The 18215-nt window shown below is 35.4% G+C and overlaps 1 protein-coding gene across 3 annotated transcripts in view; it reads right to left on the bottom strand.

Annotated features, from left to right (window-relative positions):
• EDIL3 (EGF like repeats and discoidin domains 3) overlaps nucleotides 1-18215 on the bottom strand; it is a 237245-nt gene that overhangs the window by 98335 nt on the left and 120695 nt on the right. For all 3 annotated transcript variants that reach the window (XM_002189898.7, XM_030258476.4, XM_072922905.1), the window contains one exon: nucleotides 3724-3837. In XM_002189898.7, the coding sequence (XP_002189934.2) occupies nucleotides 3724-3837 (114 nt within the window). The remainder of the gene's footprint in view (nucleotides 1-3723; nucleotides 3838-18215) is intronic.

Here is an 18215-nt window from a genome sequence, read left to right as displayed (position 1 = left end):
TAAAATGGAAGTAAAATGGAAGGGAAAGTGATCAAAAAGTCACCTGTGGAACTGCTCACATATTACTGCAATTATCTACCCAAAATGATAATTTTAACAATACAGATTTGCAGTGAATAATGCAAACAGCCTGGCATTGATGAAAACTCCTGCAAGAGAAGAGAATGTTGTGATCCACAAAATAAATAGAAAAAAAAAAAATCCATATAAACCCTCCAACCACAGGAGAAACTGTCTTGGAAGCAGTACTTTATTTATGGACACTCCAAGACTAGGGAAAGCTGTAATGGACGTGGTCATAATTGATAGTTTGAATTCAGCAGAGGAGCAAGAAATTGGTGCACAGAGAGGGACAGCAGAAGGAGATGCAGCTGCTTCAAAGAAATTCTGAGGCCTTAGAAATCTGGGAAGTAATATAGAATTCACACAGCTTAAATTTTACAGTCAGAAGATGAGGAAAGGTGCTTTCTTCCCATTCTGTGTTTGCTAAACATCTGCAGGCAGATTCTGTAAATACCAGATGTTTGTTGAAGTGTCTCTTAACAGGCTGATAAGCTCATTCCAGAATGGCTGAATATGTTTTGAGGCTGTCAGTGCTCTCACACTCCACTTTACCCTGATTTTGCCTCATCCTGTGCTTTCCAGAAATGAGAAGCAGCTGGTTTAAATGCCATTTATGTCTGAATTGCTAAAACCAGCCATGGAGAAAAATAAAAAAAAAGAAAAGAAAGGAAAAGAGAGAAGAGAAGAGAAGAGAAGAGAAGAGAAGAGAAGAGAAGAGAAGAGAAGAGAAGAGAAGAGAAGAGAAGAGAAGAGAAAAGAAAAGAAAAGAAAAGAAAAGAAAAGAAAAGAAAAGAAAAGAAAAGAAAAGAAAAGAAAAGAAAAGAAAAGAAAAGAAAAGAAAAGAAAAGAAGGAAAGAAGAAAGGAAGGAAGAGAAAGAAAGAAAGAGAAAGAAAGAAAGAGAAAGATAGAAAGAAAGAAAGAAAGAAAGAATTGAATATAAACAACTCTGAATCTCATCCATGCCAGAAACAGACTCAGACGATGGTCAAGGTGGTCCAAATATGGTTTAAATCTCATTTTATTTGATTTTTGTACTCAGTTTCAGTCCTTTCTTTCTCAGGCCAGTTGAGACTGCACCCCACTTTCAGAGGCTTTTGGGACTACTCGGAAGGGCTTGGGGTGGGTGTTACACAAATCTCCCAGGATTTGGCTGTAGCACAACCATTGTGTCACACTTGAAAAGTGCTACACATGAGATAAAATGGAAAGGAATTTTTTAGGAGATTAACTAGGAGGAAAATTGTGGTGAAATCAAATGGTGGAATTAAAAAAGCGGGAAAACGTAGGTGGTGGTATAGGAAAAACAGTCTGACACAAAGTACAGGAGGCTGATGAATAACATGACAAATCCTCGTTGCAAAGCAGTGATATTTGGGCTATAACAAACTAGATAAATTATTAGAAATGCATCCTGGAAAAGCAGCTTGTATAATGCACTTTTGCAGTTTTTTTAACTCTACATCTAGGATATTTTACATATTCTGTGATGTGACTCAGGAATCTTTGAGTGCTGTGAGGTAATTCTGAGACAGCAGTCAGTAATTTACGTAATTAGCATAACAGTATTTAATTATATGATTACTGTAAATATGTGTAAAACTTTGATGGTGTAATTAGAATGTGTAATAACTACTTGTAATTACGTAATTAAGTGTGATGACATAACCAAACTTCTAATGGGGGAAAAAAGAAAAGTATTTTCAAGCCTAGCTATAGAAAATGGAATTGTGCAAGTAACAGGGATGATAAACTATATATATATTTATATTTACATCAGTATGAATCCTTCAAAATAAGACCCAGAAAGACAGAGTGTAGATAATATATTTTGCAATAGAACAGCAGAGTTCTTTCACTATTTCAATAAACTGGAAAATTTCAATTTTTTTTTAGTACACATATATACTTTCTCTTATATGCTCTCAAAACCAGAAATGTGTGTTTGTGCTTATATATACACATGCATAAAACTTAATTCAGTTTAACATATGAAGTATGCAATTTCACACAAAAAGTTATTTTTGTATATTGCTACATATACATCCATTAAAAAAAAAAAAGGAATATAAAATAACAGATGATGGTTCAGGAAATGCAATGATCACTTAAGTAATAGCTCTGACTACCTCACTTCCAGCAAAACAGGAGATTGGGTTTATGTGATCTATTATCTGAGCAGTGCTCATGATGCAGCCAAAATACAGAAGGGATAAACTCTGAAGAGATGGATGAGATTCCTGGTAGAATTCCAAATGGCAATTCAATTGCCCCTAATAAGGAAATGCATGAATTGCTTCACCAGCAAATTCTGAGAAACACTTTAATAGACAGGTTTGCCTTTTTTAAAATAAATTCTTTCAGGTAGCCATAGAGACCTGTGACTTTCTCAAAGCAAATCTTCATCTTTTATTCTTCTCTAGAATGATATACACATTATTTTGGGTGCCTCAAATATTTTTTCTGCTGTGCATAAATCTGGGAATTTACTGAAGCCACTTCAAATAAACATTTGTTGTTATTGGTCCGTCCTGTTTTCTTCTCTATTCTCCCCCATACATCCACAATGTGAATGCAGGAAAAATAACAATATTTTTCAGCTTTGTTATGGTTTCATTTATTTATGATTCTACTTGTAAAGCCTTTTCTCTTTTTTTTTGCTAATGGAATAGAATTTTTCTTGCGCTAGATGCTCCCTTTTTTCAGTGTGGATTAACCCAGTATTTCAGGTATTTTGAACATAAAACCCAACACTACTAAAATCAACTGTCAAATACATTCCTGTTTCTTTTTATGGTAATATGCATTGGAACTATATTTGCTTTATCCACAGTACCATAATTTTAACATATTTTGTTTGACTAAAACAGACAGGCTTTCATCTTTGCAGTGTTTTAAACCCAACAACCCTTAATGTCTAAATGTTAAGGTATATTGCATTTTGTGGCAAAGCAGTTTATTATCATTTTGTTATTTTTGGTCTTCAGGTTTACCTAGTGTATCATACATGAAGAACTTTAGGAATCAGACCTTCATGGTACATCCATAGTCAATGTTATTGAAAAAATCATGAGAGATTTTTCCTAGGACAGATCCATTAATGACTGTTAATTCTATTAATGACTTCCCCACAAAGCAGTGGTCCAAATTTCAGAGGCTAGAGACATGTCAGAGCAAATAACAAATATTTTTTTGCCTGTTTCTACACTTGTTGATTTCTGCTAATAACATTGCTGAAGACAGGATATTTGATGAGACAAAACCCAGCCTGAATATTTTTTTTTTAATTTTTCTACATGGCACTATTTTACTTCTTGTTTAACTATAGATATTTATTACACATTTTGCAAATGGTTCCATCATATCAGAGTTGGTCTCTGAAATTCCCTCAGGAAATAAGATGGCTATTTTGAGATTTATTAATGTGTAAAGAAGTGTTTCCACAGTACATTAAAGCACTGTGGGTTTTTTATTGTGGTTTTGGTTTGTTTGTTTGTTTGTTTTATTTTTGGGAGGTTTTTTGGTGTGTATGGGTTTTTTGGTTTTATTGTGTTTTTTTTTTTAATTTGGTTTGGTTTGCTTTTTTTTTTTTTCCCTGTAAATATAAAATCTTATATTTTGTATTATTAAAAAATAAAGTTTCAAAACCATGCTGTACTTACTCTGCTGGCAGTTCCTTCCCATAAATTCACCAGGACATTCACAGGAATAGTTGGCAACAAGATCTGTACAGATTCCACCATTCCTGCAGGGTTCAGCTTCACATTCATTCACATCTGCAGGAAGCACACAAGAGAATGCCAGGATTAGCAGAGAAATTATAAAAGCAATAAGCACATGCTTAAAAGAACTGCAAAAAAGACAAATAAGTGAGAGACGTTTTATTATGTCCTGTAGTACAATATAATTCAAAATTTTGCTCAATAATTTCCACTGTAACTTCCAGATGATATTGGAGCCAAAAGTTTGGCCTAAAAAAAGCCCCCAGAAAATCCAAATTATAGTAGTTCTAATGGAGTAATCAGTATTTTTGCAACTTCAAGGAATATAGCTACTTCTTTATCAACAGATGCCAGTTAAGGATGTGTCTCAGTTCATCTTAATTCATTAAACATGTAATTGACAAGGCTGTTAAACCATCTAAAAAATTTCCCTTTCTGTGAATGAGTTAGTGGGCAAATTGAAACTAATAACTCAATCTAGAAGCCAATGAATTTCATTAAATTCAAAAGACAGAAAAGGTGGGTAATCTCACTTGAGTTCCTCTTTTTCAGTACACTTTGTCAAACTCTGCAAGAATAAACCTCCCCTGTGTTTTTCAGTGTAGCAACCTTAAGTGCAATATCAGATTCCTTTCCTGAAATGTGACACAGAATTTTTCTGTCAATATTAAATAGGCAGAGGGATTATATTGTTGCATCATAATTAAATTTCTCAGTCTCCACATTTATATTTATTCTGAATGGATTAGAAATGTTGTATAGAAATGTTATATATGTCATTGTCCAAAAAGACTGCACAGTTAAATATTTTTAAAAGGATAGAGGATGTGGTAAATATGACATGGCAGATAATATGGGAAATCACTGGAAATTGAAGTAATGCTCCTTGCTGTTGTATTGAATCTGCTTCTGTCCCCAAATTTTTTTTTTGCTGGCATCCACTAAAGATGCCACTAAAGAAAATGATACAAAAATGTCTAAATCTTATGCAACAGGTGAAGAAGAATTCAGTTATGTCCACAAAGTTGCTTGGTATTTGGTAGTTTGACTTCTGTAATTTCAACTTGATTTTTTTTTTCATTTTCCAGGAATCTGTATTTAAAAAATCAGTGTTTTATACAGTGAATAGGAGAACCTTCCCATTGCTGTGAACAGAAATGTAGAGACAAATCTTCAGTGAAATATGAAGGCTAGTTTAAACTGTTTGAACCAAAAAGTTTTCAGATTTTTTTATGCTAAAATTAACGATGGCAATGGATCCCTGGGCTTCTTTTTAACCCCTCATATTTTTCTATTTCTCACTTATAAAAATATTACATACTGGCATAATAAAATTTTAGAGTTAGCTGAATTTTTTCTATTAAAGATGAACAAGAGGACTAACAACTTCAAGTTCAAGAAATAAAACCTGCCAAGGGAAATGACCAAAGAGCAGACCTGCTCAGTTCTAAATTAAATCCTTTATATGTATTTATAAAATTTAACAAGATTCCTCAGCTCCCTATTTGCCTTTTTAAGCAAAGCCCATTAACCTTACATTTTTATCAGGTTATTCATCATTTTAATACAGGCTAACACATTTGTGGGGGAGAAAAAACCAAGGTCACTGTGAACCAAAAAACATTAAGTGAACATATGAACTATCTCTCACTATCTCCAACTATGCAGGTGGTAATTTATCCTCTTAAAAGCTTTTCTGTGTAAAGAAAATACCTTCTAAAGATTATAATTTTTTTTTTTTATTTCCCACTTTGCCATTCCTGTTGAAATATGTAGGGGAAAATGCACAGCTTTCCAGAATATTCCATATGGTGAAAAATAAGCTTAGCTTGGAGTACCACATCCTTTTATAGCAATCCCCATATTTCATCCCCACGGAGCAATCAGCAATGATCAGAACAGGAAGATGGAAGTTGTTACTTATTATCTTTGCTACTTGGCTTCTACAATGATTTTTCCCAGTAATTTCAGGACCTTGAGTCCCATCAGTTCAAACAAATATGTCATATTTGATGAATGAATGGGGAAAGATTGGTAATTGCATCATGTCTGATGCGTTTAGTTGAAAGTCAACTAAACCATGTTAAAGACTGAAAAAAATTCTTGAATATGGATTAAATAATAATTTCTACAGAATTATATATTTTCCTGTTATTATTTCATTTGACTGAACATGCAGGCGATGATTATTTAATTAAGGGTGGTTCCTATGAATTGTGGTGAGATTATGTTCAGATTCCCAGATGTGCCAATTCTGACACCACACTTTACACCAGCTGGTGTGTTCCTTCCTTCTGAAAAACGTGGACTTTGTTATATTATCATGACAAGAAGCAAATTTCACTAGCAATTTTAAAATATTAGAGTTTCTTGAGTAATTGCTCCTACAGGCAATAAAGACTCGTACAGAAAATTCTCTTTCTGTAATCAGTTTCTAATTCTTCATTGACTGCATAACCTACCTACATAAGAAGGATAAAGGTTTTCTTTTGATGTAAATTAATAATGCACAGTAAAATCACTGCAGGATGCTCATGATTTTTCAGGTAAGGTTAGGCCTTAGCTTCAAGGAAGATCCTTTTGCTTTGCAAAAAATAAAATACAGAGACCTGGATGCTGCCAGAGAAATCTGAGTTCCTCACAGAGGGAGGTGGTAGAACTGATAAACACTGAGTGAAAAGGACTCATCAAAAGGCAGAGGGAAAGCCTGGATCTCTAGATAGTGTCCAGTTAGATGAAAAAACAGCAAACAAGCAACGATAAATAAAATGAAAGGAAACCAAGTGGAACTGCAATACCCAAGAAACAAAAGAAAGCAGAGAAGAACAAAAATACCCCCAACCCAAACCAAACAAAATGAAAAACGCAAACAAAACCATCCCAAAACCCCCAGCCTCAAAAAACCCAATTGTCCAACCTTCCCTGAAGAGGGATTCTGAAATTCAAGGTACTGCAGAAACAGGGAAACTGAAATTTTCTGATAACAGATTGTTTCTTGAAAGAAATACCTTGAAGGGCTGAGAGAACTGATTAGGAAGTAAAGACTATGCTAAGGTTTCTTTTTGCACTGCAGATGGTTACATTTACATTTCCTATCTCCTAATATCAATCCATAATCACAAAGTTATTAAGCATACTTCTGCTTGAAGCACAGTTGTGGTGCACCCTGGAACAAAATTACATTGTCAGAAATTAGGAAGGTAATAGAGAACTTGGCTATGTCACACAGTGACTTGGAAAAACATCAAGGGGCAGATTTCTGTGCTTTTGTCTTCCTTTGATGGATTTTATGTATATATATAGATAGATACACACTTATTTAATCCTCTAAGTATTTAATAAAACATTAATAAAAACTAGTACTTGTAAATGTAACATAATTAAAAATGCCTAGCCCCCATTTTGGGTTTTACCTGTTAAATATAGTCACACATGCTTTCCTGAAAAATTGCCTCCCACCCCATGAAATGGGTATTTAAATTATGCAGCTGTTATAATAAAATATTTAACTCTTACATAAAGCTATTTGAGTCCTTCAGCAAGCTGCCTGGTATAAGCCTGACTTTTTCTGAAAAAGGGACCAATAAGCTCAATTTAACTGCATTTTTTTTTGGCCAACACACCTTGTGCTTTGCCTGTGAGCTCACATCAGTGTCTTGTTCCTGTCTCCTGCCTGTTTGTTCTTTTCACAGCCCAAATTCCTGGTTCCTGCCACCTGAGCCCTTGTTTCTTGTCCAGGACTGCCTTTTGCCATGCAGGTTTCCTGAAGCTCTCTCCTGCTGACCAGAACATTCCTTCCTTATATTCTGATTTTGTTCTCATGTATCCTTCTGGATCACACTCAGGCTGCTCATCTCAACCTTAAGTCATGTTTTAAAATCAACCTTCTATCTTGATAAAGTGGTTGGCCCATCATAGAAACAGCATTTATGTTTAAGAGCCTTCACTTGAAGGCATGTGGCCTTCACTAGGAGAACTGGTCTAACAAAATCCAGTTATTCTTTACTAATATTGCAAATATTTTTGTTCCCCATAACAAAGTCAATTGAGGATACAATTTAGTACAATTTAGAAACAAAAAAATCACCTAGCTATATTTGTTGCTTAATTGGCTTCTGGGAAGGGCCACAGCCATACACTGGATAAAGATCAACTCCCAATCTGAATAACTTCACACTCCCTCCTGTGTCCCAGATTTCAATATTTTGAAAGAAAACCCCAATTATATCCTTACACCATTGTACTTTAAAATAAAACTTTTTTAGAGATGACAATATATTGAAATATCTTTACTTTTGGAAGCTGATATGGCATAATGTGGACAAAAAGATAATATAGAATAGTTATCTTTAAGTTGGTGTTTAAGCTAAGCTGTTCTTGTAGTTGCTCGATGGTTCTTTATAGATTTTTAAAATGCATTCTAGGTCTCTTTTCTTTAGTGTACATTGATCCAGAAAGATTTAATTACGCAAGTCAATACCACATCAATAAGATCACACAAAATATATGATCTTGCTTGCAGAATTGTGTAGTTCCTTGTTATTGTTTAAGCTTGAGCTTTCAGATGGTCAAACTTTTTACTATGAATTTCCTAGTATCATGAAACTCAGCTTACATACTCTTTTTTTCTATTTGCACCAAGTTGCTCAAGCGCCAAATATTTTAAGAAATACTAAATGGCAAAGCTCCATTGAAAAGAATGAAATTATACTGGTTTTATTTGGTAAATAATCTGTCTCATGAGACACTGAAATTTAATCAAATTAATAAAAGAAAATATTAAATTTAATAAAATTTCAGTGACATGATAAAATTTGAAGGATTACAGCAATTCACATACAGAAAGACACATCTTTAAGAGCAGGACATCTTTGTTAAAATATTTACCACAAAAAAACCCCAAAACAAACAAACAAACAAACAAAAAAACCCCAATGAAACCAAACCCAAATCAAATCATTCTTCCTTGTATTCATACAGTTTATAAAAACAAGCCTAAACTGTAAAGATCTCCTAAATTAGGTTAACTTGCTGTTTTTTTTTTTTTTTTTTTCTCTAGAAAGCTAATAAATAAATAAGTAAATAAATGTGTTTGAACAGATTGAAAATGCATCAGAAAAAGCAGATGTGGATGACCTTCAATATTTGGCTAAAGATAAGGAATATATATATAATTGTCATGATAGTGACTTATTTTAATAAGCTTAATTAGAGGTTTAAGGAGGTCTCGAACATGTTCCAAATGAATGTTTGTTTGTAATTTATGTAAACAGATAAACTGTAACTTCAGCTATAACTGATCCATGACTTAATTAGGATTATGCAAAAACAAGCACTAGCACGTGTTTGGCTCAACACTGGTGTGAGACTTTTTTAAAAATAGTGTGGCATATTCCCATGAAATACAGGAATTGAGTATATATTATTAAATCTGAATTGGATGTATTGATGTTCCACAGGCATCTGTTAAAATTCAGATTTTTCAAAGCCAGTTTGCTAACCACAGAAGGCTCTAAAAACACTGTGCCAAAAGAACCTGCAGGGAACTTCAAGTGTTATGTGTCACGCTGAAGGGATCCACTATTCAGATATCCTGATTATCTGATCTTCAGAAAGAGAGAAAAAAGTGCTTTACACTGGAAGAAAAAAAGTACAAACCTCTTGCTCCCCCACCCTTAGAGGTTAAACGTTGTATTACCCCTGCTCTCCTAATTCCACATAAAGTTTTCCTCCTCCTGTTTTTGGTACAAAGTTCTGTGGTAAATGTCCTCCAGGATAACCCACCACAGGGCTGTCTGTTAGGATTCTTCCTTAGGCATTCACTACAAATATTTTACATTATATTATCCTGGGCTCCTGTCTAGAACTCCTTCAGAAACTGCTCCTTAACCACCCTTACATTCTTTTTTTTCAGAGCAATTTTATCTCTTCTTAGGCTTCTTTAAAAATTCTAGTTTACTAGTTTACACATTTTTAAATATACTTCTGTAACTACACTTCTTACCAAGTATTTATATATATATATATATATATAAAGATATTTCATGCTACCTGGTAACAATCCAGTGTTATCTAGGTCAATTTGTTTCAGGAAAATTTTAATATACAGTATGATCCTCTTCACTTTGATTTGCAAAAAAAAAAAATCCAGGCTCTGAGAAAATGAAAAGTAAATACTATTTTTAAGTTTTATTTTAATTAATGCCTTCTTAAATTTGGTATGGTAAGTAAAATCTTTAATTTAGACAAACTAACACTTTTTATGATGACTAATTTCTTTCTTCACCAGTTAATTTTTTATCTTTTCCACCTACAATTTACACTTCTGTTCAGTATTATAGCTATAGTTATTCTGTGATTGTAGCAGTAAAATGAATAGTGGCATGTATTTAGAAATCAAGTTTTAAATCAATTTATTATTTATAGCGTTTTCCTACTTTTCTTTGCATTCTATAGTGGCTCTTGACCCCATGCTACCCTCACTTAAAAAAAAAATCAAAATTAAATTTAAAGTTTTGAAGTGACATCATTTCCACACAATAGTAACTATACTCACAGGTATCAGAATACTTGGATTAAATGTAAAACTACTGGAAAATAATAATTTAAAAAATAATCAGGGAAAAGAGGCAATTAAGTGCATTTCAGAATACATTTCCACTTTAAATTGTCTGCTTCAAAGGACTTAAAGTGAGACAGGGCTCCACATATATCGTTACTATAACAGTGATATATCTTGTGCTGTTAACAAGATTTTTTGGGTGTATTTTTAGATACTTTTTCATCCCTATTTCAATTTTGAGAACTCTCATAAAATAGACCATGCAGTGAAATTATACTCTGCATAGGTACCTAATCTCTATTACGCAAAATACTTATTTTTTCCTTATAGCCACTGAAAAGTTATTACAATGTTCTCTGTGGAGTCATACTTCCAACACTGGACTAGTCAGTATTTCCTGATCTTCTATTTACCTGTTTAAATGCCTATTTAATGTCTTTTCATCTGAGGTAATTTTAGTCTAATGGAATTTTGTGATAGCCTAGGCGGGATGTTCCTTATTAGTTTTAAAGGAGTTGGTACTTTAAAAGTTTTAATATGTATTGAAGCAGATTTTTCATTTTTAATTACTTTTAATGAATACTGGCATGAAAACCTTCATCCCATTAAGTAACTTACCATTTAATTTTACACAGTAGAAGTACATCTTCAGGGCAACTATTCCTGGCGTTCCAATGAACCTTATTAAAATAATTGGCTATTTTTATAACAAGCATTTGACAAATCATTTAAATTGTAGTTTAGAAAAGAAAAAAAAAAATCTTATTAAAAAGTGATTCAACAACTAGTGAATCATTTTTCGTTACAAGAAATGCTCCAAAAATCTCAACTTCAGGAGTAAGTTAAATTATGCAGCATTGGACCAACTGGATGCTAAAAGAATGTAGGTAGTCATGTGGCAATAAATAAAATTATTTTCACAATGGGTTTAAACCCAAATTACTAAATCAGCACTATTTCCCTTCATACATCCCAGAAAAATTGTATCCCTTCAAAATGCAGTTGTTTATGCATTTCAGAGTAGAGTGACGGTAGGGTTGCATTGTTTTTATGTGAGTATGGCTATGGCACGGGTTTTTAAAAATGTCACTAGACAAAAAAGTCCTGGAAGATACAAAGATGGATGTTCTAAAATGAGAAAGCCAGATGATCATGCTTTTTTCTTCACATGTCTTTATTCGATATATCAGGGTGAACTGCACTCATTTATGGCGAATCTGTATAAATCTAATTTAAATAATCAAAAAAATCTGTCGGAGGCAATTTTACAAGTGCACATGTATGTGCTACATGGAGATAATTTCAGCTTTTTGCTGATAGTTATCAAATTTAGACTCTTAGTTGCTCATAAATATATGTATGCTTTACTGTTAATGGATCTTGTATTTAATCTACAACTGCAAGTTGGTGAATGTCACCAAGGACAGAAACACCCATCACCAATTCTGCCTTTTGGTCTGTGGTGATTTCCTTGCCCCCTCTGCAAAGGTGATGAGGAAAACCCCATCTCACTCCCCACAAAAGATGCAGCACATCATCAATGACTGTCTGGTTCAGAAAGTAAAAAAATTGTCTTCCAGTCTGTACATAAAATGTGTACCATAACCTAATGGTGTGGGTGCTACAGTTCCTGTAAAAATCTCTAGTTTTGCTGAGAAAAGGGAGAGGGCTCTCTCTCTGTTATGAGCATTGACATAATGAAGTCAGAAATTAGCATTTTAAACTCCTAATTTTACATTTGGGCAAAGGCTCTCTTCACCTTGCACTGTCATCCTAATTTTGGTGTACGTCTTCCGCAGAATTATTCAAAAATTTTGAATACATGCAAAAAATTTGGTGTATGTCTTATGCAGAACTATTCTGAAGCTCTCTTAAATATTTAGTGACAAAGGAATTTGTGAGGATGAGAAGGGAGTAGATTAATTTCTTTTCAACAGTGACAACTGCTGGTATGGAAAAGAATGTTGCTTTCAAGTAAACTGTAAAAACTGCATGAGAGTAATTACTGCATGCATAAACAGCTCTGCTAGGGACATGAAAGGATCACACAGAATAAATTTTCAGAGGCAGATGCCACTTTACTGACTTGCAGGGAAGCCAAAATGAGATCTGACAAGATTACAAAAGTTACCTATTATTTGCAGGTAAACAACATTTTAAATGCTCTTTTATGATGCAATACTACACATCTGGACCATGGAGCATCAATTCACTGTTAATGCTTTGTTGTAACAAGGCAATTCTTGAATGTAATTCCTGAATTGAACTTATTGGTAACATAGAGCTGGTGGTTTCACCTTTTATAGAATCCCAGAGTGGTTTGGGTTGGAAAGGGCTTTAAAGATATCTAATTCCAACCCCCTGCCATGGGCAGGGACACCTTCCACTATTCCAAGCTGCTCCAAACTCTGTCCAGCCTAGCCTTGGAGATTTCCAGGGATCCAGGAGCAGCCACAATTAACGTAGCCATTCATGTCCCTATCTCCTCACTTCTCCAGGACCTAGCACTGGCCACATTCTGTGACCTGATCCCTCTGAAAGTCCCTTAGTGCAGTTAATTTGTGCACTTCCAGACAGTCCTGGTGCACTGATTCAAACAGAAGTCTGATGGGGATAAATTTTCAGAGAAGGTGGTCATCATTATTTTTGGCAGAATCAAACTATCCCAACAGAGGACCAAACAAATCTCAAGCCAAAGCATGACTGACAGAAAGTCACGTGTCTCTCATGACATCAGACACTTAGCACATGATAAGAAAAGGAATATAAGTTATATTTATAGTTTTCAGTGTACTTTGAGAAAAGCAGAGGTTATGCCTATAACTCTAAGAAGCGCGGCCTTGCAGAATTTTATGTGCAGAGTGAAACCCACAGAGCTGAGAACACAATGTCTGCACATCCCTACACAGGTCTCAGGCAAGTTTCCTCTGTACAAATCCCCAGAATGTCAAATCCCAGGAATTTCAGACTGCTAGGCTATTTTCTTTTAGATTATTTTAATCTCACAGGGATCCGGTTCTTGTGCTCTCAGCCTGTTGTCACACAAAGCAAAACATGATAAGTAGAGATGATCAAGAGATTTGATTTAAAAATACACTCCTTGCTCAAACTAAAGGTGATCTACAGAAATAATTGTATGTTACTTAAGAGTAAGTGAAGAATAAATGCAAACTACATGAATATCCTGGGTATTCATATGAAAATGTGACAGCACCGTGGGTTTTGCTTGAGATATTTTACGAATACAAAGGGATTAATTTGTGGTGCTGACTGGTTTCTGCCATTAGACCATTTTATCATTATACTGAGCTTCAAGCAGAAATACTGATTTTTCAAGTTTTTCTTGCACAGGCAATGAGTCTGATGCAATATTCTTCTTTCCCTCTGTACAACACTTGTTCTCAAAAGTGTATCCACATAGAAAAACACTGCTTATAATTTCAAAAGAGTAGCTGCACTACTGAATGTACTCCTGGGTTTTCCTTCTAAGTTCTTTGACTTCTCCAAACTTCTCACTGTTTTTATACTGTAGTATAAAAACAAGCCCCAGTAAATGAATTTGTTTTCCTTCTTTCATTTTTCAGCAAAATCTGCCATGCAAATTGTTCAGTTTTGAAACAATAAAGCCACTCATAAAATTTTCAGTAGTTCAATGAGCAGTACCAATATTTTTATAGTAATAGGGAACTGCACAGCAATGTCCCAGCATGAGTTCCAAACACAAATACAATATTTTAATTCTGTATCCCTGATGTACCTACACTTACAGATGGCTGAGCACAGTAGCTCTTACAGGAGCAGAATGATAAAGCCAAGAAAAAAATCTGAATTACAAAATTAATCTTTTTTGTTTGTTTGCTTTTTTGGTGTTTTTTTGTTGGTTTTTTTTTGTTTTGTTTTTGTGCTAACAGCTGCTTCCAGTCCACATCTCTGTGTGACAAAATTCTAAGTTGTAAGTGTTGTCTCATTAAATAATCAGATTTCATGTCAAGATTTCATTTATTTCTTTATCTTCCTCACAGGAATGTGCTGGTGCATCTTTAAGAAAATTGCTGGTGCAACAAAGACTGAATGAAGTTCTTCTTTTAAAACTTCAGGTGACTGTGTCAACAGTAACCCATCATGCTGTGTCTACCTAAATGGGCACAAAAAGTGGGAAAAAAGAAAAATAGATGCTTTGTCCAGCTAAAGTTATTATGTGTTCTTCCTCTAACCATACACCTCCCTACTGTGGTTCATCAGCTCTTCCCTGGGACTCAGTTTATTATCTGTTATAAAATTTCTATTATAAAAAGCGGAATATATGATGTAGGCATTACAAGGATAACTATTCTCAAATTTAGAGTAAACTCCTTTCATTCAGTACTCTTTATTTTTAATTCCTAGAGAGAAACTTCGTATAAAATATCTCCATATCCTATATTTTTAATGCAAAACATGAACAAATTTAATCTCTTTTGCAATCAAACAGCAATTCCTGCATTTTTGGAACATTAATTTCTTTCCACCATAAAAAAACCAAAAAAAACCCCAAAAAAACCCTGCAAACAAAAAAAAAACTACTCCTGAAGAAAGACACCAATTAGAGGAAGACAGATTTACCCACCTACGAAAAAAGTTTACAATGGCTATTGATAGCCTAAGTGACTTTTACACCATAGGAACACACATCTTCTTAAAAGCACCATTCATTATGTAATTCAGTCAGTGCCTAGGCTGGAAAGAACCCAACCCCTCTGTTTAATATTGCCATAAAACCCCAAAGCAATCAGTAAGATGTATTTCCTCCCACTATGGCACTTTATGAAAGAAACTCAGCCATTACCAAGGCCTGCTTAAGAAAAGACTCAGCTCCATACCCAGTTCTGGTTAAAACAGGGGGAAAAAAATAAATCAGAAGGTAATTTAACAACAAAATGCTGCCTAAAGGATACAGAATCTAAGGAATTTTTGACAAGGAAACCTTACAGCTTTCTCTTTACTATAAGTTGCTGTTGCTGTAAAATACAACACTCGACAAAGAGGGTTTTGAGAAGGCCACTGAGAGATAATTTAAAAGTGCAAGAAAAAACAAAACACTGCACAGAAAATGCAAAGATTTTAACTGGCTGCGCAGGAAAAGTAAGAGGCTGCATAACAAATGTCTGAAAAATACCAAGTGGTAGTCAAGGCATTCAAAATCTGCTTTTCTTCCAGTCTTGTAATAGACAAAGGATGAAACATCTAAAAGATGCTGAAAGACAGCAGGTTTGAAATTGAAAAGGGACTTTATTTTATCAATATACAGCAAAATTAGACTTTGAAACTCAATGTTATGTATGAGGAAATTGTTAAGATCAGTAACTCAACAAGAAAAACACAAAACTATTTGAAGTGTGTATGGATAAAAAGAAAAAACAATGCTATACAAGCAAATTCTAAGAGTGAATCAAAATTGGTGTGGATATTATACTTCCTACCTGGGACTTTAAGGCAATCTCTGGCTTTTACTGAATCAAATAAAATCTTCAAATTGGGGGTAAGCCTCAGCTCATTTACCTACTGCTTTAACCAAAAAATTTATTTGGACTTAAGAAAAGAAAACATCTTCCAATTGTCCCAAAATTGGTGTCACTATTTTCCAGTCTAACCACACATTTGTTGTAGGAGGATCCATCAGCAAAACATCCTCCATTTTCAGCTGACAAATTTGTCATTTTTCACCTCTTTAGAGAATTTCCTTTTTCCAGTCCCCTCACAAGCTTCCCTGGAATTCTGTGGGTGGGACAAAACTACCAGGGGCTCCCAGAAATGTTGGTTCTGCCATTTCCTTCAGCCCTCTGACACAGCTTCAATTTTGGGAACATTTTACTGACTTTTCTTCCAATAGCCTTCAGTGGCTGTTTTTTATACTCTTTATTAGTGATGTCTCTTAGATGTCTTTCAAATTACCCACTTTCTTCCACATTTTAATTGAGGTAAAGCCTGGAAGTTTCACAACCTGATAATGATACGTCTTTCCTTCTTCCTTTCTTGTGCAAGCTACTGGTCAAACACAGGAATGGTTTTCAAATTTCAGGTCTACAATGTTTAGAGACACAAGGATTACTTAACACATGTAGCAGGCTACTGTACTATGGAGTTCATTACTATACCAGTAAGTATCTTGTTGGCAGTATAATTTGTTAAAACTATTCAGAGAGTTAATTTTTATGAAAATTAACCCCTCCTTTCCCCCCCAGAATAAAAAGGAGTAACGTTAGAACAGCCCAAACAGATATTTTTCTCCAATGGAGGAACCATAGTTTGTGTGTGTCAGGAGGAACATGGGGTGAAAATCTGGTGTGGTGCAACTGCATGCACACTGGTACATTAAATTTGCCCACTTGGCTCTTGGGATGGCTGGCTTGGAGCATCCTCCATCTGTGCAATAAAAAAAAAAAAGGGTTTTAGTCTTCAAAACAGGGCAGCTGCATGGAAACCATCTGTGTGGAATGGCTTCTGGAGTGCCCTGCCACCCAACTGCAGCCAGGAGGGGTTTAACAAGAGCACTCAATCACTGTGACACCAAAACAACAAAAAAACAGTGTCACGTTCTGCAACCCCTCACAGTAATTTCTTCCTGCTAGCTGGAAATCTCACTGTGACTGTGCCCCTGGGATGGGGTAACTTTGGATCCATGGACAGACTGGGGAACGAGAGGCTGGAAAGCAGGGCCAGGGAAAGATCCTGGTTTGGGAAACAGTAAAGGTAAGATGATTTCCAGAAAGCTGTGAACAAAAAAAACCAGAAAAAACACAGAAAAAACCAGAGAATTCAGAGCTAGCTGCAGCTGCAAAGTCTGAGAGTAGAAAAAGTTACATTGGTATAGCAAGGACATGAAACAATAGCTTGAGCTTTAGACTTGGCTGAGATAGAATTTAAGACTGCAGAAAATATGCTTAGCAGGATACCAGAAGGTTTTAAGCCTAATAATGGTGTATTGTGTATTGTTAATAGAAAAAAGACAAGCATTGTGTGAAGTAGATATACATGTGCTTGTAGCGACTGGTTACAACAATTGTCTGTAAGCTTTAGCATTATTCTATTGGCTAGAAAGTTTGTAAAATGCTCTGTTACAAAGACATCTTTGGCTGCTACTGGCTGTATGTGAGCTTTGCCATCTTCCTATTGTCTCACCCATGTAATGAGGCTGATGCTCAATAAAATCTCAAAGAATGAACCCCAGCAGTCCCATCCTGTTTGTGAAAAAACCTCCAAACACAAAGGTCAGTGGCAGTGCCCTGGAGCCAGGAGGGACATCCCTGTCCTGGGAGCACTGAAAAATACTGCTTATAATTTCAAAAGAGTAGCTAGACTACTGAACATAGTCCTGGATCTTCCTTCTAAGTTCTTCTCCAAACTTCTCACTGGCTCTGTAGTATAAAAACAAGCCCCGATAACTGAATTTGTTTTCCTTCTTTCATTTTTCAGCAAAAACTGCATGCAAATTTGTGAAAAAAACCTGGAAACACAAAGGTCAGAGGCAGTGCCCTGGGGCCAGGAGGGACATCCCTGTCCTGGGGGCACCAGGCCCAGCATGGCCGGCCGGGCCAGGGAGGGATTGTCCTGCTCTGCCCTGGGCCGGGGCGGCCTCAGCTGGAATATTGTGTGCAGTTCTGGGCACGGCAATGTAAAAATGCCATTAAACCGTCAGGGACGTGCAGAGGAGGCCGTGGGGACGGTGAATGATGTGGAGAGGCCGTGTGAGGAGCACTGAGGGCACGGGGTGTGCTCAGCTGGAGAAGAGGAGGCTGAGGGCAGGACCCATCGCAGTTATGGAGAGGAAGAGGAAGAGGAAGGGCAGCTCTGATCTCTCATCTCTGCTCCTTGTGGCATTGGCAGCACCTGA

This window comes from Taeniopygia guttata, chromosome Z (assembly GCF_048771995.1).
Source record: "Taeniopygia guttata chromosome Z, bTaeGut7.mat, whole genome shotgun sequence".
In the NCBI taxonomy this organism is placed as follows: Eukaryota; Metazoa; Chordata; class Aves; order Passeriformes; family Estrildidae; genus Taeniopygia; species Taeniopygia guttata.
This window is presented reverse-complemented; position numbering and strand designations above follow the sequence as displayed.